The 25711-nt window shown below is 41.6% G+C and overlaps 1 protein-coding gene across 3 annotated transcripts in view; it reads left to right on the top strand.

Annotated features, from left to right (window-relative positions):
• Nucleotides 1-2932: 2932 nt before the first annotated feature.
• Nucleotides 2933-25711, top strand: part of dnah3 (dynein axonemal heavy chain 3) — a 33654-nt gene continuing 10875 nt past the window's right edge. Inside the window, exons 1-48 of one of the 3 annotated variants that reach the window (XM_028975975.1) lie at nt 2933-3132; nt 4172-4273; nt 5325-5426; nt 6507-6711; nt 6856-6910; nt 7058-7205; nt 7882-8065; nt 8256-8451; nt 9330-9455; nt 10592-10787; nt 10888-11067; nt 11173-11309; nt 11598-11703; nt 11837-12015; nt 12789-12973; nt 13061-13184; nt 13291-13444; nt 13608-13752; nt 13823-14034; nt 14471-14562; nt 14658-14772; nt 15536-15652; nt 15887-16066; nt 16370-16506; nt 16793-16994; nt 17079-17171; nt 17468-17578; nt 17711-17825; nt 17989-18187; nt 18274-18382; nt 18524-18637; nt 19639-19815; nt 19974-20065; nt 20153-20372; nt 20451-20585; nt 20658-20769; nt 21520-21761; nt 21864-21964; nt 22043-22148; nt 22271-22400; nt 22487-22714; nt 22825-22928; nt 23073-23367; nt 23649-23828; nt 23901-24024; nt 24436-24592; nt 24686-24829; nt 24902-25568. In XM_028975975.1, coding sequence (XP_028831808.1) covers nt 3112-3132; nt 4172-4273; nt 5325-5426; nt 6507-6711; nt 6856-6910; nt 7058-7205; nt 7882-8065; nt 8256-8451; nt 9330-9455; nt 10592-10787; nt 10888-11067; nt 11173-11309; nt 11598-11703; nt 11837-12015; nt 12789-12973; nt 13061-13184; nt 13291-13444; nt 13608-13752; nt 13823-14034; nt 14471-14562; nt 14658-14772; nt 15536-15652; nt 15887-16066; nt 16370-16506; nt 16793-16994; nt 17079-17171; nt 17468-17578; nt 17711-17825; nt 17989-18187; nt 18274-18382; nt 18524-18637; nt 19639-19815; nt 19974-20065; nt 20153-20372; nt 20451-20585; nt 20658-20769; nt 21520-21761; nt 21864-21964; nt 22043-22148; nt 22271-22400; nt 22487-22714; nt 22825-22928; nt 23073-23367; nt 23649-23828; nt 23901-24024; nt 24436-24592; nt 24686-24829; nt 24902-25568 — 7555 coding nt within the window. In that variant the 5' untranslated portion in view covers nt 2933-3111. Of the gene's footprint in view, nt 3133-4171; nt 4274-5324; nt 5427-6506; nt 6712-6855; nt 6911-7057; nt 7206-7881; nt 8066-8255; nt 8452-9329; nt 9469-9648; nt 9710-9832; nt 9863-10591; nt 10788-10887; nt 11068-11172; nt 11310-11597; nt 11704-11836; nt 12016-12788; nt 12974-13060; nt 13185-13290; nt 13445-13607; nt 13753-13822; nt 14035-14470; nt 14563-14657; nt 14773-15535; nt 15653-15886; nt 16067-16369; nt 16507-16792; nt 16995-17078; nt 17172-17467; nt 17579-17710; nt 17826-17988; nt 18188-18273; nt 18383-18523; nt 18638-19638; nt 19816-19973; nt 20066-20152; nt 20373-20450; nt 20586-20657; nt 20770-21519; nt 21762-21863; nt 21965-22042; nt 22149-22270; nt 22401-22486; nt 22715-22824; nt 22929-23072; nt 23368-23648; nt 23829-23900; nt 24025-24435; nt 24593-24685; nt 24830-24901; nt 25569-25711 lie in introns of those variants that run through there. The other 2 variants (XM_028975976.1, XM_028975977.1) reach the window with 2 other exon arrangements.

Below are 25711 nucleotides of genomic sequence, written 5' to 3'. Positions count from 1 at the left end.
CCAGAAACTGGCAGTAGGACTGGGAGTTGAGCTTGACTCCATCCTCAACCCGAAAAGGCCCCACAAGCTCATCTTTGATGATACCAGCCCACCTCCACCTTGCTGGCGTCTGAGTCGGACTGGAGCTCTCTGCCCTTTACCAATCCAGCCACGGGCCCATCCATCTGGCCCATCAAGACTCACTCTCATTTCATCAGTCCATAAAACCTTAGAAAAATCAGTCTTGAGATATTTCTTGGCCCAATCTTGACGTTTCAGCTTGTGTGTCTTGTTCAGTGGTGGTCGTCTTTCAGCCTTTCTTGCCTTGGCCATGTCTCTGAGTATTGCACATCTTGTGCTTTTGGGCACTCCAGTGATGTTGCAGCTCTGAAATATGGCCAAACTGGTGGCAATTGGCATCTTGGCAGCTGCACTCTTGACTTTTCTCAGTTCATGGGCAGTTATTTTGTGCCTTGGTTTTTCCACACGCTTCTTGCGACCCTGTTGACTATTTTGAATGAAACGCTTGATTGTTCGATGATCCCGCTTCAGAAGCTTGGCAAGTTTAAGAGTGCTGCATCCCTCTGCAAGATATCTCACTATTTTTTACTTTTCTGAGCCTGTCAAGTCATTCTTTTGACCCATTTTGCCAAAGGAAAGGAAGTTGCCTAATAATTATGCACACCAGATATAGGGTGTCATTTGACCACACCCCTTCTCATTACAGAGATGCACATCACCTAATAAGCTTAATTGGTAGTAGGATTTCGAGCCTATACAGCTTGGTGTAAGACAATATGCATGAAGAGCATGATGTGGACAAAATACTCATTTGCCTAATAATTCTGCACTCCCTGTATAGGCAACCAAACTTTCGTCTTGTCAAAATTTGACCTTTCTGTCTTGATTAAATGATAAATCTTTTTTCAGGAAATGTATTATACATCATTTAGCAGGGTTTTAGCTTTTCATATGAGCTATTTCTAACACCAATTGATTAATTTAAAGTCAGGTTAATAGCAGGTGTTTCTACAAAATAGATAAGCGACGAGACTTTTGTCAGGGACTGTATTTACCATCCGACCTCTACGACTAATACAAAATGCAGCAGCACGACTGATTTTCAACCTTCCTAAATTCTCTTTCACCTTCCACTGCAACGTTCCCTCCACTGGCTTCCAGTAGCTGCACACATCAGGTTCAAAATACTGATTCCGGGGTCCTAGTGAACCAGAACTTATCGCTTCATTGAATGATGAACATGAAAGCACGTTGTAAGTCACTCTGGATAAGGGCGTCTGCCAAATGCCTTAAATGTAAATGTAATACAACATGAAGTGATTGTGAAGCACAGCACACAGTGCACACAGGGAAATGTGTCATCTGCATTTAACAATCACCCTTGGTGAGCAGTGGGCAGCCATGACAAGCCCCTGGGGAGCAGTGTGTGGGGACTTGAACCAGCAACCTTCTGATTACGGGTCCACTTCCATATCTGCTAGGCTAAGCACCCCTGCCTTAACATGATTGTGTAATTGACCTTGTGTATAATTACAGTGTTCACTTTTTTATGAAGACATTGGATCTAAAGTCCAACGCCTTAACCTATCGGCCATTCTGGTTATATTGGAACCATCCTGTTGGAATCATGAATGCCAATGAATCTGACAACCCAGGACACCTGGTCAACCATATCAACAATAAATGGCAATGTTTTTTTAAACGCTCTCGTGTTATGTGGGTCCAGGGTGGTGTTCCAATAAACTCTTAATCTACACTCCTTTTGGACAAATGGGACTTGTCCAGGTACACTGAGCACGAATAAAAGTTGTTCGATTCCATCTTTCCTTATGTAACTCAATGCAAATGGTTGTCGATTTTATTGTGTTGATTTGCTACATTGGAGTTTTACTGTTTCGCAAAAATAAATTTACTATGAACCCCTCCAACTGTCACAAGCATGCATAACCCAGCTTCTAGGCCTCTTTCAGCTATACAAATATTTGGTACAAACTGTTAAACCACTGTCGTTTCGTCAGAAGCTCATTACCAGGAACCAGGACCTAGAGAAATAGATTAAACTCAGGTTGTTGGGTTATGGTAGTTGAGTGGTTATTGTAGATGCCTCTGTACATGTCGAGTGCGACATTGGCCCCGGTGGTTGATCTAGGACAGCCGAAGTGAGATGAGCATCACAGTATATAAAGTTTTAACTGTTATGGAATGCTTGGCTGAAAAGATGGGGTCTTCAGCCCGGGTTTAAATATCGAGGCTGCATCTGAGTTCTGAACATTAGTAGGAAGGCTGGTCCAGAGCAGGGAAGGTAGTATCTTGAAGGGGTGGTAGTATCCTAGGGGTAACACACTTGCCTATGAACCAGAAGACCCAGGTTCAAATCCCACTTACTACCATTGTCCCCCTGTCCCTAAGCAAGACACTTAACCCTAAGCTGCTCCAGGGGAGACTGTCCCTGTAACTATGGGTGGTAGTAGCCTAGTGGGTAAGACACTCGCCTGTGAACCAGAAGACTCGGGTTCAAATCCCACTTACTGCCATTGTGTCCCTGAGCAAGACACTTAACCCTGAGTGTCTCCAGGGGGGGACTGTCCCTGTAACTACTGATTGTAAGTCGCTCTGGATAAGGGCGTCTGATAAATTCTGTAAATGTAAATGTAAATGTAACTACTAGTGGGCGCTACTCTGGTAATCAGGGACCAGACTATCTTGAGCTTTGTATGCCGGGCTTCCAATAAGTAGAGACTTTCACGACATTACAAATGCATGCACCAGTTTTAGCTTTGAAATACAGTCTTACAAACGTTGCTTATAACGCGTGGAATAACGCAAGCAGTTATCGCCCTCCGCCGTCGTCAGGGACAACGGGAGACCCGGATGGTGACGTCACCGCCGTTTTTAATAACGCGCGCCGCCCCTCAGCCACAGGTCGGGAAGTGACAGCGCCGGACGCCGCACGGTGACCGAGCGACAAAGGCAGCGTTGACAGGACGGAGCCACCCGACACGTTCACACGCGTGGGCTGCAGCCCGCCGGTCCACGCCGCAGTTCAAAAGAAGGACGAGCGGGACACAAATCACACTTCCCACCGCAGGTTATTACCGCGGCGGGGTTACCATGGAAACGCGGTCTGACAAGGTAAAAGCAGCTGCATAGCAATAAAACTTTATTTTATACCTCAAGCACCTGGAAGATGTCACATTATTTGCACATTTCTACAGAATTAAGCAGTGTCAGTAAAATTTACTTTAAATAAAATAAAAACTCACATTTCCACACTGACTGTCATTTAAATGGTTTTAAAAGGTGTGATACAATTTGTGAGAATCTCTTTACAAAGTGCACTTTCCTAGAAGTTCAAGTTGAGCTTTTTTGTCATTTCAGCTACATGCATGTCAGACAGTACAAAGTGAAACGAAACAACGTTTCTCCGGATCCTGGTGCTGTATGTAACATTTCAACAACGTTACCTGCTGAAATAAAGTGCACATGTACGACAGCGACATAAAGTGCAAACGGGACACAGGCATTGCAAGAATTAACAAGAGTGACAATACAGACAGCGTAAAAACCAGCAAAACAAGTCATGAAGGTGCAGAGTAAAAATGTGCAAATACTGAAGGCATCCTGTAGGTTTATTCCAGATGGTTTACTAGGATGACGAAGCAGGGCAAGTTTTTTCCATAGTAGATGTGTCTTTTTGGCGCACTGAAAGACAAAAACTGTGCAAAAAGCATTGGTAGAAAAAGCATAATTTTGGGTCCTGACGGGACGGTGTGAGCTATCGCCGTGCCGTCATCTTCGACAGACTTAGAATTGGAATTATGTAGTCAAAATACAGATATTGTCATTTGTGTTATCAGCCAAGCTGGGTAACTTCATCCCAGTCAGGGTTAGGGTCCCTTGATCAGTGCCACAGTGGCAGCCTAGTGGTTACAAAATCCACCAACAGGCAAGGTACTGTCTCCCCACGCCGTCCCCAGGATCATGGTAAACAAGCTTCATTATAAGCTTCAGTATAAAGCCAGGTGAGAGGGTTAAAAGATGAATGAAGGAAGCTTGGGTAGAGGATTATTTGATCACAGTAGATTTTCAGAGGTGAAAAATGTGTACACTGGACAGGTGAGAGGACAAAGGTGATGAAGAGGGTTACACTTCTGTTTTTTTTTTTCCATAGATGCTGCATAACGAAGATGACTCCATCCCCAGCACAAGCCAGTCGCAAAGGTTACCGCCTCTGCCCCAGACATCCACTGCTGAGCCGTCAGAACTCTCACGGGTTTGTATATTTATGTGTGACATGCATGAAATTTCAGTGAACTTCAGTAATTATGTGTAGGGTGATATTCAGACTTTCAAATGTTTTGTTACATTTGTAGGATAGTTATTATCTAGGGTCATTTTGTACTAGCTATGTTATTTCTTAAACTTAATACTCCAGTGCTTGGTGTGCCTTCACATCTTCAGTCTTTGACTGAAAGCATGCGACTTTGGGCACCATTTTCCAGCTGTCACTATGCACAGCACTACACGCTAAGCGAAAAGTCAGAGACATCCTCAGGATTTACATGAACAAATGCATTAAAATAGAAACATGTGCATGAGAAATTTTATTTGGTGTGGGTTTATATAATCCAGAATGCAGGAGTAGCGTGCATGAGAGCCGTCAATCATTATGCTCCTCCTATTGCAAACTGGGAGACAGAAATAATTACACACCAACAAAAAGGGTTGCCATCTTCTCTTCTTCAAGTTACAGATAACTACCAAGTGCGGCTGTCTTGTTTTTACCATTTGTGTAAACCTTGAGGACACCTGGCCATATTAGATGAGAATTGGTTTTTCCAAATTGGTAACCTATCATGGCAAATATTACTTATAAACTCTACAGCTGAATACAGAAATCCTAAAATTTTATATATATAATCACTCGCATCATACAAATACCCAGTATTTCACTATGTTATGGGTGTGACAGAAAGTCCACGAGTAGAATTGCCCAGGGGCGAATTGTTCAGGGGCGAATGTGTTACCCACTTGGTCACTACCACCCTTTTAAAAACAGTTACATTTAAATTTACTTATCAAATTATATACAATAATACATACGTCTACCATCTATGGTTAAATTTACATTACAATATTAATTTTGTGCCATATCGTGCAGCCTATACTTAAAAATTTAACGCAACCGGCTGTTACAAAGCATTTTTAAAGTGGATTTGTGATTTAAATGGTTTTAATTAAAAGGTATGATACAAATTAGGACATTAGACAGGTGAGAGGACAAAGGTGACGAAGAGGTTTGCGTTCGTGTTTTTATCCCATAGATGCTGTATAACGAAGATGACTTCATCCCCAGAACAAGCCAGTCGCAAAGGTTACCGCCTCTGCCCCAGTCATCCACTGCTGAGCCGTCAGAACTCTATCAGGTTTGTATATTTATGTTTGACCTGTATTAAATTTCAGTGAACTGATATTTGCTTATCTTCACTAGGAATTTTAAGGAGTAAAATTAGATATGTCATGATCCGGACCGGCGGGGGTTACTCCGGATCCGGAGTTCGGACCGGAGTTTCATGTTAGTCTCGTGTAATGTTCCCTGATCGTGTTCACCTGTTGTATATTTATATAATTATATAAAGCTATCCTGTTCGTGTCTGTTCGCCGTCAGGTCACTGCATGTAAATGTTCCCTTGTCGTGTGCAGTCTGTATTAAACCCCTCTGCGTCCTCCTTCATCGCCATGTCCAGCCCACCGTGACAAAATATTAATGGATGTTGGGTGATATTCAGGCTTTCGAATATTTTATTACATAGGGGTATAATATACACCTGTACATTTGTAAGACAGTTATTATCTAGTGTCATTTTGTACTAGCTATGTTATTTCTTAAACTTAATACTCCAGTGCTTGGTGTGCCTTCACATCTTCAGACCTTCACTATGGGCACTGTTTTCCAGCTGTCGCTATGCACAGCACTACACGCTAAGCGTAAAGTCAGAGAAATCCTCAGAGTTTACATGAATAAATGGATTAAACTAGAAGTGCATGTGAAATATTGATTGGTGTGGGTTTATATAGGGTGGTAGTAGCCTAGTGGGTAACACACTCGCCTATGAACCAGAAGACCCGGGTTCAAATCCCACTTACTACCATTGTGTCCCTGAGCAAGACACTTAACCCTAAATTGCTCCAGGGGGACTGTCCCTGTAATACTGATTGTAAGTCGCTCTGGATAAGGGCGTCTGATAAATGCTGTAAATGTAAAATGTAAATGTTTATATAATTCAGAATGCAGGAGTAGCATGCATGAGAGCCGTCAATCATTATGCTCTTCCTATTGTAAACTGGGAGACAGAAATAATTACACACCAACAAAAAGGGTTGCCATCTTCTGTTCTTCAAGTTACAGATAACTACCAAGTGCGGCTGTCTTGTTTTATCCTATTGTGTAAACCTTGTGGCCGTAATAAATGCTGAAACCTTCATCGTCATGTTCCCATGTTCAGATGGTTCTGCGGCACAGTCAGTACCCTCCCTTACTGCAGACCTGTTCTCGGACACTGGCTGCCCCATTCAAAGAGCAGCGACACCACCGGGCACGTTCTGACTCAATCGCCAATAACTACAGCCCCAGGGCCCAACACCTCAGAATCTCTAATCTGCCCACCTTCTCATCTTTAACCACAGTGAACAGGGACTCTGTCTCTCCTAGTATCCTTTGCAGCAACTTGTGTTTTGTATGTGTGTCTATTGGAGATATTTCCTTCATATTTTAACCATAGCCCAATCTTGGTTTCCGGTTCATTTTGATTAGAAGGTCTTATTTTCTTGTAGTCATTTTCCTGAGTGTTTAAGGGCACAGTCATGTCTATACCAAGAAGAGACAGAAATGTTCTCCCCAATCTTGCAGGTATACAAACACACACACACACACACACACACACACACACACACACACACAGTAGTTTTGACTTAGTATCTTTAATAGAACTAAAATATTTGAATTGGAAGTGTCAGGGGGCATGACGACCATTGCTCCATTGTGTTTTTATTGTAGGACTGTTGTCTCCATGCTCTCCAGCAAGAGCCTCACATCCCAAGCAGCCCCCCAGAGCAGACCTCTGTCACCCCAGGAGCAGTTGGAAATCCAGAGGCTTTCCAGAGAATCATCGAGTGACACAGAACCCAGTGAAAGGGACATGGAGGTCATTCTTCTATCTACCAATCAACCCATCTCTCTGTACTGACTGCAAAGGAACATTTAGTTGAAGCTGACACTGTTGATCTAAATGATTTGGTATTCTTGATATAATTTATTCTTCCGTAATTGCTATTCCAGGTCTGTTTAATTTGCTCTTTTACGGACACTCTGAGTCTTGACAAGAATCCCCTAGGCTTATCGTGTCATTAAAGATATGTACATATATGTCTTAGATATGTAAGTAGATATGAAGAACTGATGTTTCAAAATGAAGCAACCCTGGAGCAACTTAGGGTTAAGTGTCTTGCTCAGGGACACAATGGTAGTAAGTAGGATTCGAACCCGGGTCTTCTGGTTCATAGGCGAGTGCGTTAACCACTAGGCTACTACCACCCTAGGACTTGTGTTACTAGTTCTGTACTGGTTGTCCCATATACAACAGCAATTCAGCCAAAGATTGTAAGTTGGACGATGCAAGTTTGGGAAATGCAACAGGATGAGGAACATGAACAAGAGTGATTAGAATGGTGCTTGTCCTGTCATGTACAGATATTTGCCTGACTATCTGTTATTTTTTGTCACTGGTTGGATCACTGGTATCCCATATGTTATGAACCATATTTACATGATCACTCACTGTCTCTGTGTATATGTGTGTGTGTGTGTGTGTGTGTTTCTAGAGGTATGTGCACTACATAACCAATGAGATCCCTACCTACATGGTGGCCTCATCACCACCCGAGCAGGTGACCAAAACTCTGGATCTGGTGCCAGGTCATCTAAAAAAAACCCACAGAGTGCTGCAGGGACGGCTCCTTGAGGAGGTGAAGAACGAATATGATTTCAGCCTCCGCAAGAGCATTGGTGAGGAGTAGTTTCTCTGGTAAACTCCTGCAAAACAGCCCAGCAGCAGCCACGACCATGGAAACCTCTATCCCTTTCCACAAAAATATGTTTTTATATCATTATTTATTTCTTTTCATCGTATTTGTTTTTTTTTATCGTTCATCTTCACATTCATTTGATGATATCTGTTTTCTGTGTGTGTGCGCAGTGGATTACATTCTAAAAGACCCCTCGGAGCGAGAACGCCTGTCAGTTTCATGTGTCCCACAGACGTTTGTTCCCATGGTGGTCCGGGGACCGGTGCCATGGGCCGGAACGTTCAGACAAGCTCACATCTGGCACGCTGAGCACCTGTTTACAGTTAACCCTATCATGGTCCATTTACAGGAGCTTTGGATCAGCTGGTACAAACACATGCATATTATTACATATTATTTTGTGTTGTTAAATGCGTCACAGGTCTGTACCTTCAAATGCCGATTGGAGGTGTCACACAATCTCTGCCATTTCATTACATTTATGTTTTTGTGAGAAATGTTCCACTACAGCAATGTTAAAGGACAGTGTTAGTACAGTGAGAATAATTGAAATCAGAACCTGCAGCAATTAAGGATCCTTCCAGAATCAGGTTCCATCAAACACTGTAGAGAGGCAGCAGCAGGAATGTGAGTGTCACAACCGGGGTTCACAAAGGTTGTGAGAAGGTTGCCATTGAAAAAAATTATTTTATTATAAACTGAACACAAAACTTTAACAACCCACAGACATTTGTCAAGTCGACAGGAACTGAAACAACTTAAACATAAAGGTCAGTCTCAGGTACCACGTTAATGCAGCATGCAGCACGTTAATTCTGCTGCCGTTTTTTTCTTATAACAGGGCCCTGTTGTCAGGCTGATTGGTGCAGTGAGGCACAGAAATATTACCGCCTCTCTTTCTCTATCTTGCTCTCACACACACGCATACACACACAGCATCATTGACTTTTTTAAGATTTCTAGAATTACTTTCATAGACCAGCTTTTAACTTGGAGAGTATCAGAAGTCAGTAATTACATCTGGGGATGGATTCAGGTAGCTGTGTGTGTGTCTGTATTAGTGATATCAGGTGTCAGTGGTTTTGAACAGGCCGTAGTTCTCTACAGCGCTCAGCCCAGTGTCACAACCTGATTAAAAAGAACAAAATGAATCAGTGCATGTTTGAAGTTTATTCCCTCTGCGGGGCTATGCTGTTACATGAGTAATGATGCTACTTACACTATCTGTAACTGTGTGTGTGCAGTTTTTCCACTCTGCGGTTTGTGCAGACAGCCGATCTCTTCTCTGCAAATCTACCCCTGATGCCGGAAGAGTTTGAAGAATTTGTGCAAAGACAGTGTCAAATAACCAGGGAGCAACTACTCAACCAGTGAGTCGAACAAGTAAATGATGCTCTTATAAACATGGTTTAAGGGTCATTTAGAAATCTGAACAAATAAAGGGCACATAATATGGCCAATTTAAGATTTATGTTAATTTTGTATTGATTTACAGTATTTTTACAATGTTTCTACTCATTATAAGCAGAATATTTTTTGTATTTTCTTCATTCTCTGGTCCAGCATAGCCTAAAATGGATAACACCAAACATTTTATGATGATGATTCGTGGGATTTTAATGGGGTAATCAAGCATACATTTGACTGCATGACTGCTGAATTGCCACGCACTCCCCAACAATGCAAAGTTGCCACGGAGGCCATTGTTCTCATTGACCTATTTTTTTGTCCCAAATGAAATCACCAGGAAGTATTCAAGATTCAACAGAGGACAACAGTACGCACAGTAAACCATGAATTGAAATATACACACAGATTCACACAGACCCCCCCATAGTGCAATCGTAAAAGAAAAATATATATATGTATATATTGTACACACTAAACTAAACTATACTAACTAAAACTAAAACTTTGTAAACATTCAGCAATGAAATAGGCCTGACATAGGCCACCACTGCCCCCGTAATGTATGCCTGCACCTCCAGAGTGATTTGAACATTCTTTGTTTCTTTTATGATATTTTCATTTATCCTTTTTTTCCATCCTATTTCTCAAATACAAGATTTGGGTTTATTTGCATCATTAATCTATGTGCTCTGTGTGTGGATGTACTCCAACAAACATTACCAACCACACTGAAAGAAGAAGAAACACTGAGAAAAAATTGAAGTAATCTGGCAGACCGAAAATGTTATAATTACCATAAAGAGGATAAACTAAACAAACCTACTGTCAGTAGATTATAGTAAAGTTAAAAAAAGAAGCAATTTACTCATAAGCATAAATTAGACATCTTAGTTTAAAAGAACTACTTAAACTACTGTAATAAGAAAAACACATTAAACAAACAACAGTTAACTTTATTCAGTGCATATCTATCAATATCATTGATATTAGGACTTCTAAACATACATGATTGGTATTTCTAATAAATATTTCCTACTTCTCTAGAATGACATTGGAATGAACATGACAAGTTGAACCTTGATGTGTGTGTGTGCAGATGGCTCCCCGCCTGTGCATCTCTGTTTATGACGCATAAGGATTTGTGGTTGGGATTTGTACCTCAGAATGAGAAGGCTGCTCCTGTTAGAGCTGAGGGGTTCTTTGCCTGTGTGGCAGCACTGATGTCGCTGCAGCTACGCAGCTTGGTGGCTACCTCGCTACAGGACCTGCTCACTTTTCTTCAAGTGCACAAGGTAACACACTCCTAACATACGCTGACATTATTGGCTCATTGGATCAAACTGCTGTAGTGATATTGACCTTTGACCTCTGTGTTCATGTCCCGTCGTGTAGGACGGTAATGATTTTAGAGGTGTGTATGATGAGTTGGAGTCGCCTCAGTCGCCGTTGCTACTGCTGAAGGTGAGATTGGAAGAGCCGTGGATCACATTCAGCCCCAGCCTGGATCAGGGCCGCAGCCTCATAGAAAGCGCCTTTACCAAGATCATAACAAGCTCACACAACCTGCCCCGGGTACCAAAAGTCCTTACGCATTTACTGTATAAGCAGATATTCATACTAATAATATAATTGCTTCTGAGTGGTTACAGTATGAGTGTATGCATGCATCATTCTCAGGTGGAGTGTAATCTCTTCCCTGAGATTCATGACCAGAACTTGAAGCTTCATTCTGTTAGACCTGATGAGATGTTTGTGACAGACATGATTAATCAAGCCAGAGAGACCTTCCTCAGAAACTCTGTGGGACCACAAAAGTATGTGTGTGTAAACAATTCATTATTATGGGCAATGTTTCGCTAATTCAGTTGTGTATTGTGTCATATGTATGCTAATAATACTGTAAATGATGCAAGAGAGTACGCATTATGCACTCGCCATATTCATGAAATTTAAATGGATGAGAATATGAATGTTCATGATTCAGTATTATATATATTGCCCAGCACTTATTTATAACTTTTGGTGTTTAACCTGCTTTAAATGTAGAGTATTATTATTATATTATTATATATTATTAATATGTTTGTGTCTTTGACTGGCAGATATTTGGAGTTTTATAGAAAGTACAGCGGTCTACTGGATAACTCCTTCAAAGAGGATACTAATTCTTTCATGAGGGAAAAACACTCACTTCAGGGTTTTACTAAAGTATGCACATACCCACATGAATACATATGCGTTTCATTTTGTTCAGTAAACATCTGTGCTTCTGCTAAAGCTCTGTTACTGCCATGTAAGACCTCTTTAATTTCATACATATTGTGGTCTGTTTCTAAATCAGAAAATCAAGAGTATCGAGTATATCTGGGATGAGATTTCTTCCCTACGTGTCAGTGTTCCACTCTCACTCTTCTGCCTGGATGTGGTCAGCCTGAACAAAGGCCTCTGTGATCGTGCCCTGTGCCTCAAAGACCTTCTCATTACACACACTGTCAATGAGAACCGAATGCTCAATGAGCGGTGAGACCACACTCCCCACAGTTCCTCTCAACAGAGAGATGCATTTTTATCAGTCATTTTGAAGTGGATTGTGAATAAACCATGATGATCATTCCAGGATTGCTAGTTAGAGACTTCTTATAATTATTATTTCATTAATATTATCAGTGTTTTTTTATCTTCTAGAATTTCTGATCAGGTTCAAAGATAAAAGACTTTTGTCTTGAATTTGTCAACTAAGTATATGCGCTACATACTAATCAGTTAAATCAAGGGTGAGTGGAAGGAATTTTTGTAGTTGACCATACACCTACCTGCTGAAAAATAATTCATTAATTTCAATTGGCCACAGGAAAAGAATCTAGCACTTCCAAATTACTTCTAAAGTACTAAATTACATTTTACTGTAAATATGATGCTCAGACTATGGTTACCATGTCTAGTTTATGTCCAATATTCTATATAATAAGTCTGTCAAATGCAGCAAATGTCTCAAAATGTCTCAAAGTGATTGCACAGCATAGCAGCATAGCACAGCACATGGTGACACACAACGAAATATGTCCTCTGCATTGAACCCATCACCCTTAGTGAGCAGTAGGCAGCTATGAAGCAGGGTCCAAGGACGCCACCTTGATCAAGGGGACCTCAGTGGCACCTTGGCGGTTCTCTGTATTGAACCCGCAACCCTTCCTTTGCTGCTAGGCCACCACTGCCTCATAGTATACAGTTAAAATGATTGTTGTTGCAGTTGTCTGCTGAAACACATGTAAATTCTGAGTCTCTTTCTGCAGCATCTGCTGCCGCTATGATGAGATTGTCGAAACAATCAGCAGAGTTCCCACTAACACAGAGGAGCTGGTGGCTCTGGGCCAGTACCTTAGACAGACCAGTGAGGTCACTGTTCACACGCTGCAGAATGAGGTTGGGGAGGCATTTAATCGCCTCTGTTTTCTTCTTGACTACCCCGCACTTCCAGGTGAGAGTGTGTGTTTGAGTTCATTCTTTTTCTTCCTGATTGCTTTTTATTTTGACAGTCTCTTCCACTCACATCCTCTGTCTGTAGTTGCAGATTTGAAGTTGAATGCCACTGTGTTCCACTGGCCACAGAAGATCAAGGACATTTTGGACAGCAGTAAAGATAAAGTTGATTCTAGGAGAGATGTTGCCGAGGAACAGTTAATGAAAAGGTACACACACACACACACACACACACACACACACACACACACACACACACGCACAGATTCATAAAGAACCCCATGGATCAGTGATCTCGATCACTCCCTCACTCAGGATCGCAGAGTTTGAACAGAAGCTGCAACAAATCTCTAAAGAGTTGGAGAGCTTTAAGAAGAGAGAACTGATGAGTCTGGAGGAGATGAACAATAACGTGGAGAAGCTCAAGCAGCTAACAAATTCACTCAGTGCTGCCATAAAAGAGCTGGAGGTAAACCACATACCAACTAACACACACATTTCCCCTGTTACCCCCTATACTCTTTTTACATTGCAACCATAACATTATGATCATTTAGTTAACCACATGTTTTGACCACAAAACATAATGGGCATTTTTTTCATATTTGCATGTCTGTGTTTTGTATTTTCAGAACATTAATAACGAAGAGAGTCTGCTGGAAAGGGAACAGAGTGAGTTTCCCATGCTGCAAAAACTGCTGAGCAGCAAACAGCCATACGATCAGTTGTGGACGACTGCCCTGGATTACCACAACAACTCACACATCTGGATGAATGGTACCACACACATCTGCACAACAAATGAGGTGTCTGCAAGACTGGTCAACATTGTGTGGCCATGTTGTAGGTCCGTTCCAAGAGCTTAATGCAGAGCGGGTCTCTGAAGACCTGGACACAATGTGGAGATGCATGTACAAACTCACCAAGTCGTTCAGTGAGCAGCCAGGCCCTCGACGTGTGGCTGAAAGCTTCAGAGCCAAGATTGACAAGTTCAAACAGCACCTGCCCATACTCACCACCATCTGCAACCCCGGGATTAAAGACCTTCACTGGGAGAAGGTCACTAATATTTTCTGTCTCTGTTTGATTTCACATTTGTGTTTCCTGTATTCTCTTTCCTTCTTCCTGACTCCTGACTGGGGCAGTGTTGGCCTAGCAGGGTAGTGTTGGACTAGCGGTTAAGGAAGCGGAAGGTTTGTCGGTTCAAATCCCGAGCCACTAAGGTGCCACTGAGCAAAGCACTCCTGACTGACAACCAACTGACAGCCATATTGGCTCTTGCCCTCTCTTGCCCTGCTCTCTTGCCCTTGTGATGGGTTAAAAGCAGAGGACATGATTCGTTGTGTCACTGTGTGCTGTGCTGCAGTTTTTCACAAAGACAATCACTTCACTTTCACTTTCACTTTCATCCATCACTGTTTTGATGGCTACCAACTGACAGCCATATTGGCTCTTGCCCTCTCAATTACTGTGGCTCATGCTGTTTGATGTGCAGATCAGTGAGGTTGTGGGTTTTACTGTGAAGCCGGACAAAGACACATCTCTGTTGAACATGGTGGAGCTTGGCCTGTCCAAATTCTCTAGCGAGTAAGAATCTATTACATAAGTGTAAAGAGCTGTGTTAACAATACAGTACAATTCAAGTGTTTTGCTACTATTTAACCTTTTTTTTTGTGTCTTAGGGTAGAGGAGATTGGAGCAAAGGCCAGTAAAGAGTACTCTCTAGAGAAAGCCCTGGACAAAATGAAGGCTGATTGGGCTGAAGTGAACTTTACTTTTAAACAGTACAGAGACACGGTAACACTCATGCATGAGCACATACAGTACATGCACACAAACACCATCCATGCTCGGCACTGCTTTACTTTGGTATATACAGGGCAGTGCATATTATTTCTGTTTTAAAATGCATCAGTTGTAATACTGTTCAGATATAAAATCATAATATGCACATATGTTTTCATATGCACTTGCTGGATAGGCTTGCAGGATATTGGTGCACTTAGAGAACTCAGTTGCTTTCCTTTTTACAGTCAGTTTTCAGTTTAGTGATTAATACATCCATGTTCAATTTGTAGAAATGTACTGACAAATGCCCTGCACTGCTATTTTTAAAGTCCTGCATTTGTGGCCCGTACTGTGCATATTTGCAGATATTAGTCAGGAAACCTTGTCCCACTTTAAAATCTGTCATGTGAGCGTCGTGTATTATTGAGTGCAACTGTACCTGACCCAGTCAATATTACATGCTATCATATTGCACTACAGCTCAGCTTTCCTGATTAACTGCTTTAACAATTTGGCAAATTAGAGTCACGGTTGATGAGGTTAGAAGTTCAAGTTGTGAACTCAAATGCATAAAGAGCCCCCTAGTGGAGAACAAAAGAGAATCAAAGTTCCTTTTGCAATACAAAGGGGAGAAAATGACTGAAGTGGAAAGAGGAGTTATGAATCCATAGCATAATTCAATAATTATTTATTTTAAATATTGGGAGTGTCATTCAGACATACTGTTTGTAATTTTGTGCTGTAATACAAATTAATGATTTTTTTTGGTTAGGGTACGAGTGTTGTGTCAGCAGTAGATGATATTCAGACTATGCTGGATGATCACATCATAAAAACTCAAACAATGCGTGCATCTCCCTTCATCCAACCCATCGAAGCTAACTGTAAGGTAATTACACGGTTCTGCTCATAGATAAACTCAAACTGATATACTTTAGTACAGGTGTACCATGCAGAAATTGGACTAAACTAATATCTGATCCTAGTTTTGTGTCTAGTTCATAACTATTGTATAAAATTAAGTCTTAAATAAGTCTTGTTTACCTAATACACAACTAAAAATTAGTTAAGCAGTATAGTTACATGTTTGTTCACTACCTTTTTTTTTCTTTTTGCCTCTCAGCAATGGGAAGAGAAGTTGTTGATGATGCAGGACATCCTGGATGCAATGCTGTCATGCCAGGCAACATGGTTGTACCTGGAGCCCATCTTCAGTTCAGAGGACATTGTTGCACAGATGCCTGAGGAGGGGTGCAAGTTTGGGATCGTTGACAGTTGTTGGAAGAACATAATTTCTGAAGTGGTGAGCATGTGGGTAGTATGGGGCAGTGGTTGGCCTAGCGGGTAAGGAAGCGGACCCGTAATCAGAAGGTTCAAATCTCTGAACCGCCGAGGTGCCACTGAGCAAGGTACCCACACACTGCTCCCCAGGCGCCTTTCACGGCTGCCCACTGCTCACTTAGGTGATAGTTGCAGCTGCAGTGTTTCACTTTCACTTTCATGTGTATATGATGTTGGAGAGCTCAAGTATATATTATTATTGTGTGTCTGTGAATATATGTAGTTTGTTTAATGTCAATAATAAGATCTGTGTGTACATGTGTAGATGAAGGACACACATGTGCTGGTGGCCACATCTCAGCCAAACATGCTTAATCACCTGCAAGAGTCCAATACATTTCTGGAGGAAATTCAGAAAGGTCTCAATGCATACCTGGAGAAAAAGAGACTCTTCTTCCCCAGGTGATATAATTTTGCATGCACTCTCCACATTCATTTTTCTTTTAGTCCATAGCCCATACATGGTCATAGAAGGTGGGTTCATTCTCACCACATGACACAGAGCCCTACACCTTTTCATATGTTTTAATTATATTATGCTGGAACATCTCAAACTAAATCTATCTGATTGAACATTTACTAAAATGTGCAGTTACACTACAGTAGCACTTTGTACACAGAATAAAATCACATTACATAAGGGTTAACTCTCATGGTGAACAACATTGGCTATCAATCCCTGCTACAGGTTCTTCTTCTTGTCCAATGATGAGTTGCTAGAGATTCTCTCTGAGACCAAAGACCCTCTGCGTGTTCAACCGCACCTGAAGAAGTGCTTTGAGGGCATAACTAAACTGCAGTTTAGCCCCGATCTGGAGATCACTGGCATGATCAGCACTGAAAAGGAGATGGTGCCCTTCACCCAGACCATCTACCCTGCCAAAGCTAATGTATAGTTTATTTTATTTAGTCTTAGTGATGACCGATTGTCCTTTTGATTGGAAAAGAGTGGAAAATGTGTGTTTGTATTGTAGGGGATGGTGGAAAAGTGGTTGCTACAGGTAGAGGAGATGATGCTGATCAGTATGAGAGATGTTATCTACAGAGGAATGCAGAATTACCCTCAGGTACACAGCCTTCATTTCAGAATTCGGAAAAGGATTTTTCTATTCGGTAAAATATATGACTAGTGATTATAACCAGGTTGCCAATATTCCCTTAAATCAGATGAAACAGCTCTGAGGCTCTGATATGATTTGCAGCATAAAAACTAAAATACATTTCCTGTTCCTCAAAGATATTTGGTTTACATTTGTAAAAAACCTTATCAATCCTGTCCATCTAATATGCATTGTCTACTGCCTCCTGTGTTGTCATGACGTGTGTACAGTGGACATCTGTAAAAATGCAGATCTGTTAACAGGTTCCCAGGACACACTGGGTGCTGGAATGGCCTGGTCAGACGGTCATCTGTACCTCATCTATCTACTGGACCTGTGAAGTTTCCAACGCAATTCAAACCAACAGACTAGCTGTGAGATCATGCATACCAGAATATGTTTAACATTCATCTGATACGTTGTTTTGACTCTGCGAAGGTTGGGGGGTAACAGAAAGGATCTGAGAGTTGTTTGAATTATTTGTTTTTATTTGTTTGAATATGCAGGCTTATGTTGCGCAAAGTAACGCTCAGATAGCTGATATTGTGGACATGGTGAGAGGCAAGCTTCCAAGTGGAGCCAGGATGACCCTGGGAGCGCTGATTGTCATTGACGTCCATGGTGACTTGTGAACATCATACACATACACAGCTTTACTTTACTTTATTTACTTTACTTTATTTTGCAGACAGTTTTATCCAAAGCGACTTATAGGAGGAAGACACCAGCATATATATTATATATAATGGCTGAAGATTTTTATGTGCGTTTTTTCCCCGTATAGCACGTGATGTGGTGTGTAAGCTGGCTCAGGACCGTGTTTGTTCTCTAAACGACTTCCAGTGGCTCTCTCAGCTCAGGTACTATTGGGAGGAGGGTGATGTTCACTTGAGGATGATCACTACCACCATTAAATATGGATATGAGTACTTGGGCAATTCACCACGTCTGGTCATCACGCCTCTCACTGACCGCTGTTACAGGTAAAGTGCACACACACTGTATGTGCAGCATCTACATTTTCTCTTAAAACACTTAATCTCTTAAATAAAACATTTGAATGTTCTAGGACCTTGATGGGGGCGCTGAAGCTAAATCTTGGTGGGGCTCCAGAGGGCCCAGCTGGAACAGGCAAAACTGAGACCACAAAAGACCTAGCCAAAGCCCTAGCAAAACAGGTGAATGCATATATTACCAATGCAAACACACACGCACACACACTTATGCATTCAACACTCCAACACACTATATCACTACAGGAGTAGAATGCAAATATGAATTTTACTACAGCTTATACCTTTTTCTTGATGTCTTGCTAGTGTGTGGTGTTTAACTGCTCTGATGGGTTGGATTATATCGCAATGAGTAAATTCTTCAAGGGCCTAGCCCAGTCTGGAGCCTGGGCCTGCTTTGATGAGTTCAACCGCATAGAGGTAAGACTTACATACATTGCAAATACATTGGAATACAAGGCTAATCAGGCAGTGGTGGCAGAAGTATCAGAAGATTGCCTGTTCAAATCCCAAGCTGCCATGGTGCCACTGAGCAAAGCACCGTTCCCACCCACTGCTCACCAAGGGTGATGGGTGAAAAGCAGAGGACACATTTCCTTGTGTGCACTGTGTGCTGCACTGTATCACAATGACAATCACTTCACCTTCACCTTCAATACATTGCAAAACCATGGATACCTAATGTCATTACTAAGAATATGCCTAAAGGAATATGCCTAAAGGCTTATTTCACAAGAAAAAAAAAAATGGATTAAATGCAAAAGTGAGAATCATTTATCTATTTATTTATCTATCTATTTATTTATTATTTTGGATATTGCTAATCACTGTATGTGGTTAGTTATTATGGTGTGAGATGTATTTACTTATACTAATACCTCCTGTTTTCCAATTAAGGTACAAATCGAAATTTAAATCTAAAAACATCTCAAACTTATAAATGTTATCAACTGTAAGGGGAAGGAGGCGCAGGAGCAGAACATTTTAATTTTCCCGCAGAAGCAGGATTTTATTTTAACACAAATGAAACCGGCATGAGGGCCAGAAAAAGGGAACAGAAAATAAACATAAACAATCCTGTGACCTAAAGTTAGGAACAAAAACACTATGTAACAGCGTTCAGACCACATTAATAGGTGCTTCTGGGTGGCAAGCAGCTCTTTTAAGGATTCCTGATCACTCGTGCTTAATTGGCTTTAGCTTGGAGTGATCAGTACTACCTAATCAGGTGCAAGGCAACAATTATTATCTTTTATTTATCTCAAAAAATATATTAAATCTCAAATTAAATTACATTTTGTATACCAAAAGCGAAATTATTGTGTTGCTGATTCCTCTTCCATTTATTCAAATGCTGAAGTTGTACAGTCAAATGCTGTAGTCAGTACAGACTGACTTTTTAAATGTAATTATTGTGTTAGGTAGAGGTTCTGTCAGTCGTGGCCCAGCAGGTGCTAAGTATCCAGCAGGCAATCGCTCACAACCTGAAGCGTTTCATATTTGAAGGCACCGAACTATCACTCAACCCCACCTGCTGTGTCTTCATCACCATGAACCCTGGCTACGCTGGTCGTGCAGAACTTCCTGATAACCTAAAGGTAAAAACCAATATCCAACTATTAGAACTATTTGACCTATTAAAACTATTCTAGAGCTATTCCCTTCACTTTCACTCTCTATTCACAGAATGCAGATATTAGTAGACTTTTTTCATAAATGTGCTTCATTTATGACTTTTTTCATAAATGTGATTCAGGCTCTGTTTCGGACCGTAGCAATGATGGTTCCAGATTATGGTTTGATTGGAGAGATCTCGCTCTACTCAATGGGATTCACTGAATCCCACAGGTAATCAGTCACTCAATTAATGAATTAATTAATTAGTCAATGCAGAAAAAAACAAGCGGTTGAACTGCTTTATTATTTTTTTGATAGCTTGGCTCAGAAGATTGTGGCAACCTATCGACTGTGTTCCGAGCTGTTGTCTTCGCAGCATCATTATGACTATGGGATGCGTGCGGTGAAGACTGTCCTCACTGCAGCTGGGAACCTGAAGCTGAAATACCCCCAGGAGAATGAGAGCGTGCTTCTTCTGCGTGCTCTCATGGATGTCAACATGGCCAAATTCCTTGCGCAGGACATCCCTCTCTTCCAGGTGTGTGTAAATGAGCGAGTGAGAGAGAGACTTTGTGTCTGTGAATTATCATTCATTCATATGTGTGTGTTTTCTCAGGGTATAATCTCAGATCTTTTCCCTGATGTGGTCCTCCCAAAACCAGACTATGAGCTTCTGCTGAAGTCTCTGCATGACAACATTGCTAAACTCCTGCTGCAGCCAGTGCCCTGGTTCATCAGTAAAATCATACAGGTGTTATTGCGGAACTCGTTCATTAAAACAGCTACACCTAATTTTAGTACTCATCTGTGTGTGTGTTTGTAGGTGTATGAGATGATGCTAGTAAGACATGGCTTTATGATTGTTGGAGACCCCATGGGAGGAAAGACGTCATCATATAAAGTACTAGCTGGTGCTTTGGGGGACCTGCATGGTGGTTAGTGTCCATACACACAGTCAAACGTAATCCAACACACATCCATGGACAACAAAATGTGTCCTCTGTGTTTAACTTATTACCCTTGGTAGTGGGCACCGGGGGAGCAGAGTGTGGGGACAGTATCCAGAGAACCCCTCCCCTAAAAAAGTAACTTCACCGACCATCATGGCTTCTAATCATACGAAGCATTGTAATTGCTCAGTGACTGGATGTAAAAATGAGCAAAAATGTATTTTCTAGTTCCATCACATGAGCCTCTGAAAAACCAGTGGGTTAATTAAATTCTTTCTGGAAAAACTTCATGTATTGCCAAACATCTCCTCCTCATCTCACCGCTCTCTTCCTCATTTAGGGCATTTATCAGACACCCTTATCCAGAGCGTCAATCAGAGCGTCAACTCAGGGTTAAGTGTCTTGCTCAGGGACACTGGTAGTATGTGGGATTTGAACCTGGGTCTTCTGGTTCATAGGCGAGTGTGTTACCTACTAGGCTACTACCACCCTCTTTCTCATCAGCATTTAAGGCTACAGACACTGAAACGGCGAGTCCTGGGGAAATCTTGTTGTGGGACTGACTGTAATTCTGCACCAAGGCTGAAAGAGAATTCAGATACAGTATTAGGGGACCACTAAGACCGATATAAAAGCAAAAAAAGGTTTCACATCAGGGGACCTTTAAATGATAGTAAAAAACATTTTTCAGTTTCTCCATCTAAACCATCAACTTGCATTGCTTTGGATCCCCAGCTGGGCAGATGGATGAGTTCGCGGTGGACTTCAGGATCATTAACCCCAAGGCTATCACTATGGGCCAACTCTATGGCTGCTTTGACATGGTCAGCCATGAGTGGTCGGATGGAGTGCTGGCCACCTCATTCCGGGAACAGGCCCAGTCCACCTCAGAAAACCGCCAGTGGATCGTGTTTGACGGCCCCATTGATGCTGTCTGGATTGAAAACATGAACACTGTGCTAGACGACAACAAGAAAGCAAGTTTTGGATAAAGTTATTAAAATGTTGGATACAATATTATTTTGATCATTGTTCCATAAGAATGAAGTGTTTTCATTAATTCAACATTTCATTTTCAGCTGTGCCTGATGAGTGGTGAGATCATCCAGATGAGTCCTAAAATGAGTTTGATCTTTGAGCCTGCTGACCTGGAGCAGGCGTCTCCTGCTACTGTTAGCAGGTAAGAAACAAGAAGACATGCTCTAAATAAAAACATTTTTGTGAATATGCATGCGTAAATGTGTTTGTGTGTACACAGGTGTGGAATGATCTACATGGAGCCCCATCAGTTAGGATGGACTCCTCTCAGAGACTCTTACATTAACTCACTTCCCAGCAGTCTGAATTCCGAGCACAAAGAATTGGTGAGACACTCAAGTGTACACACAAAATGTACTCTCACATACATAATAGCATGAGTAGTTGTAGAATTGTTAGTATTTGTACTTTGGTGGATGTTTATGCTTTTTGTACAAACTTTTTATAGGTGAGGGACATGTTTGATTGGCTGCTGCCACCCTGTCTAGACTACATTACCCATGAGTGTCGGTGCCTAGTGAAGACCTCCCCCATCCACCTGGCAAGCAGCCTCATGAGGCTTTACAGTTGCCTAATGGGTGAGGCATTTGCATGAACACTAAAACGTCGGACTCACACTGTTTTATAGAGTGTGTGTATTCATATGTACTCTCATCTCATTCAGATGAGATTGGTGACTCTGGTGAAGGGTCTATGTCAAGTCAGCACATAATCCTGTGGCTACAAGGACTGTTCCTATTCGCTGTGGTCTGGACTGTCGGCGGGACCATAAACGGCGAGAGCAGGAAGACATTTGATGTCTTTTTCCGGAACCTGATCATGGGGATGAACGACAAACACCCACGGCCAAATACCGTCAAACTCACTAAGAACAATGTCTTTCCTGAGAAAGGTTACATGTCCACTTCACAACACACTTCACAACACATTAAAATATTTTTGTGCAGATATCTTTAAAGTCCAAGTTTTAACCTGAGATAACAGTTTACTTCTCTTTATCAGGCACCATCTATGACTATTACTTTAACAAGCAGGGTCCTGGCCAGTGGAATGTATGGACTGACTCCATTACCAAAGAGGAGAGCACAATTCCTCTTACAGCAAATGTATGTACACACACACACACACCCAAATCCTCCCTAAAATTCATACATATATAAACTTACTGGCTTCTGAACACAGTTCTACTATATTAGCTATGTGAGTAAATGTAACAAATTATATCTGTGCTCGTCAAAAATGTACTCCAGATTTCAGATGTCATTATCCCGACCATGGAAACAGCCCGCCAGCTCTTTTTCCTGCGTACCTATCTGGCACACGAAGTGCCTGTGCTGTTTCTTGGTCCCACGGGCACAGGGAAGTCTGTCATTACTTCCAGCTTCCTGATGCGCCTGCCTAAAGACCGCTACACACCGTTCTGTCTCAACTTCTCTGCTCAGACCTCAGCCAATCAGACACAAGACATTATCATGTCTAAGCTTGACCGCCGAAGCAAAGGGGTGTTTGGCCCACCCATGGGGAAGAAGTGTGTCATCTTTGTGGGTGGGTTTCTATTGTGTATATGTACAGTCTGGTTGTTGGCCAGTTTTTTGCTGGTACTTGTGACTAGTGACATTGTGTATTGCAACCGCAATGAAGAGTTTTCATCATCATCATCATCATCATCATATAAAAAATTCAGGAGATTTGAATGTCCTGAAAAAGACATATAGGCTATAACTGTTTAATTAAAGTCATTAGTTTTATGCTAATGGTTATTAGAACATTACATACAATCAATAAATCAAGGACTCACAATTCATAAACATATTCTTTACTGGTAGATGACCTGAATATGCCAGCAAAAGAGATCTATGGTGCTCAGCCCCCAATTGAGCTGCTGAGACACTGGATAGACCATGGACACTGGTATGATAAGAAGGACACGTCTCGCCTGGATATCGCAGATGTCCTGTTTGTGTCAGCTATGGGTCTTCCCGGAGGTGGTCGAAATGATGTCACAGGTATGTATGAATACAATGTCATAAATGGTATCATAAATTCCTGTCATTATCTTCATCCTTTGTCACCCTTAGGACGTTTTACACGGCACCTAAACATTGTGTCAGTCAATTCTTTTGATGATGACACACTCAGTAAGATCTTCAGCTCTATTACAGACTGGCACTTTGGGAAAAGGTCTGATGCTAGCCTCTGCAGGTGAGTAGGTCTGCTGCTTTATTGTCCTGAAGAACCAGAGCAGATTACAAACTTGGCATGTTGGAATGACGGACAAATATCAGTGGGTTTTCTCCTTAATGAGAAAATGGCCCTAACAAACTTCAAACCATCTGACATCCTCCAAATGGAAACAACCTGACCATGTAAAGGACTTTCTTTAACAGCTAATGAAATTCTATTCTAAAATAAAACAGGTGTAGCCTAATTCTTGTCCCATGTTCTATATTGTTGGAAATAAATGTAGCCTAATTCTTACCCATGTTCTATATTGTTGGAAATAAATGTAGCCTAATTCTTACCCATGTTCTATATTGTTGGAAAAAAATTAATAAATGAATACCTCAAACATGTATGTACAATCATGTAAAGCCTTTGATTTTGTGTATATAGGTTGGGTAGGATCATGGTCCAGGCAACGATGGCAGTGTATAAAGATGCAATCAAGGTTTTTCTGCCGACTCCATCCAAATCCCACTACATCTTCAACCTCAGGCACTTCAGCAGAGTCATCAAAGGGGTGCTGCTCTGTCCACATACACACCTACAGGCAAGAGGAAACACAGAATCAGTCATGTGTTTACACTGTACTCCAAGCCTTCTGTGTCATTAACCACTGACTTAATAATTTGTGCACATACAGGATGAAGATAAACTCATTAGACTATGGATACATGAGGTATATCGTGTTTTTTATGATGGTCTCATTGATAATGAGGACAGAGAGAACTTCTTCAACATTGTCAAGGAGAGAACATCTACCTTCTTCAGACAAAGTTTGGATAAGGTAACTGTATCAGCCACCACTTGAAAGAATTGGGTAATTCTAAACACATTATTAATTGTGTTTTCTACCTAGCTCCTCAGCCACCTCACTCCAACTGGAAATGTAACTGATGAACACATTCGAAGCCTGTTCTATGGTGACTATGCCAAGCCTGATTCGGCTGCACATGTGTATGATGAGGTCACGGACCTCCAGGCCCTCACCAAAGTCATGGAGTTCTACCTTGACGAGTTCAACAACATCAGCAAAGCTCCTATGTCACTCGTCCTCTTCAAGTTCGCCATTGAACACATATCACACATTTGCCGTGTGCTAAAGCAGGATAATGGGCATCTGCTGCTGGTTGGCATTGGTGGGTCAGGCAGGCAGAGTGCCACCAAGCTGGCCACATTCATCAACAACTACAGTCTCTTCCAGATTGAATTGACCAAGGGCTATGGCATGTCAGAGTGGCGGGACGACCTGAAATGTCTAATGCTAGAGGCTGGTGTGGAGGGTAAAAGCACAGTGTTCCTCTTTAGTGATCGACAGATGAAGGATGAAGCATTCATTGAGGATGTAAACATGCTCCTAAACACAGGCGACGTGCCCAACATCTTTCCCGCAGATGAACGAGCCAGCATTATTGAGAAAATGCTGGGTGTTGCCCATATAGAGGGAAAGAAGATTGACCCCACACCCCTCTCCATGTACAATTTTTTCATTGACCGCATCAAAGCCAACCTTCACATTGTTCTAGGTACTTATTACAAATAATATTGTAAATAACTGATTGAAATGTCCTCGTGATGGTGAGACCATCATGACCATCGCATCTAAGTCGCACAAACAATGACTTTAGATTTGCCCTCAGTGATTTGAGACTTGACTCTGACTTGCGCC

This window comes from Denticeps clupeoides, chromosome 4 (genome assembly GCF_900700375.1).
Source record: "Denticeps clupeoides chromosome 4, fDenClu1.1, whole genome shotgun sequence".
NCBI classification, from domain to species: domain Eukaryota; kingdom Metazoa; phylum Chordata; class Actinopteri; order Clupeiformes; family Denticipitidae; genus Denticeps; species Denticeps clupeoides.
Note: the sequence above shows the minus strand (reverse complement) of the source record. Positions and strands in the feature narration are given on the sequence as shown.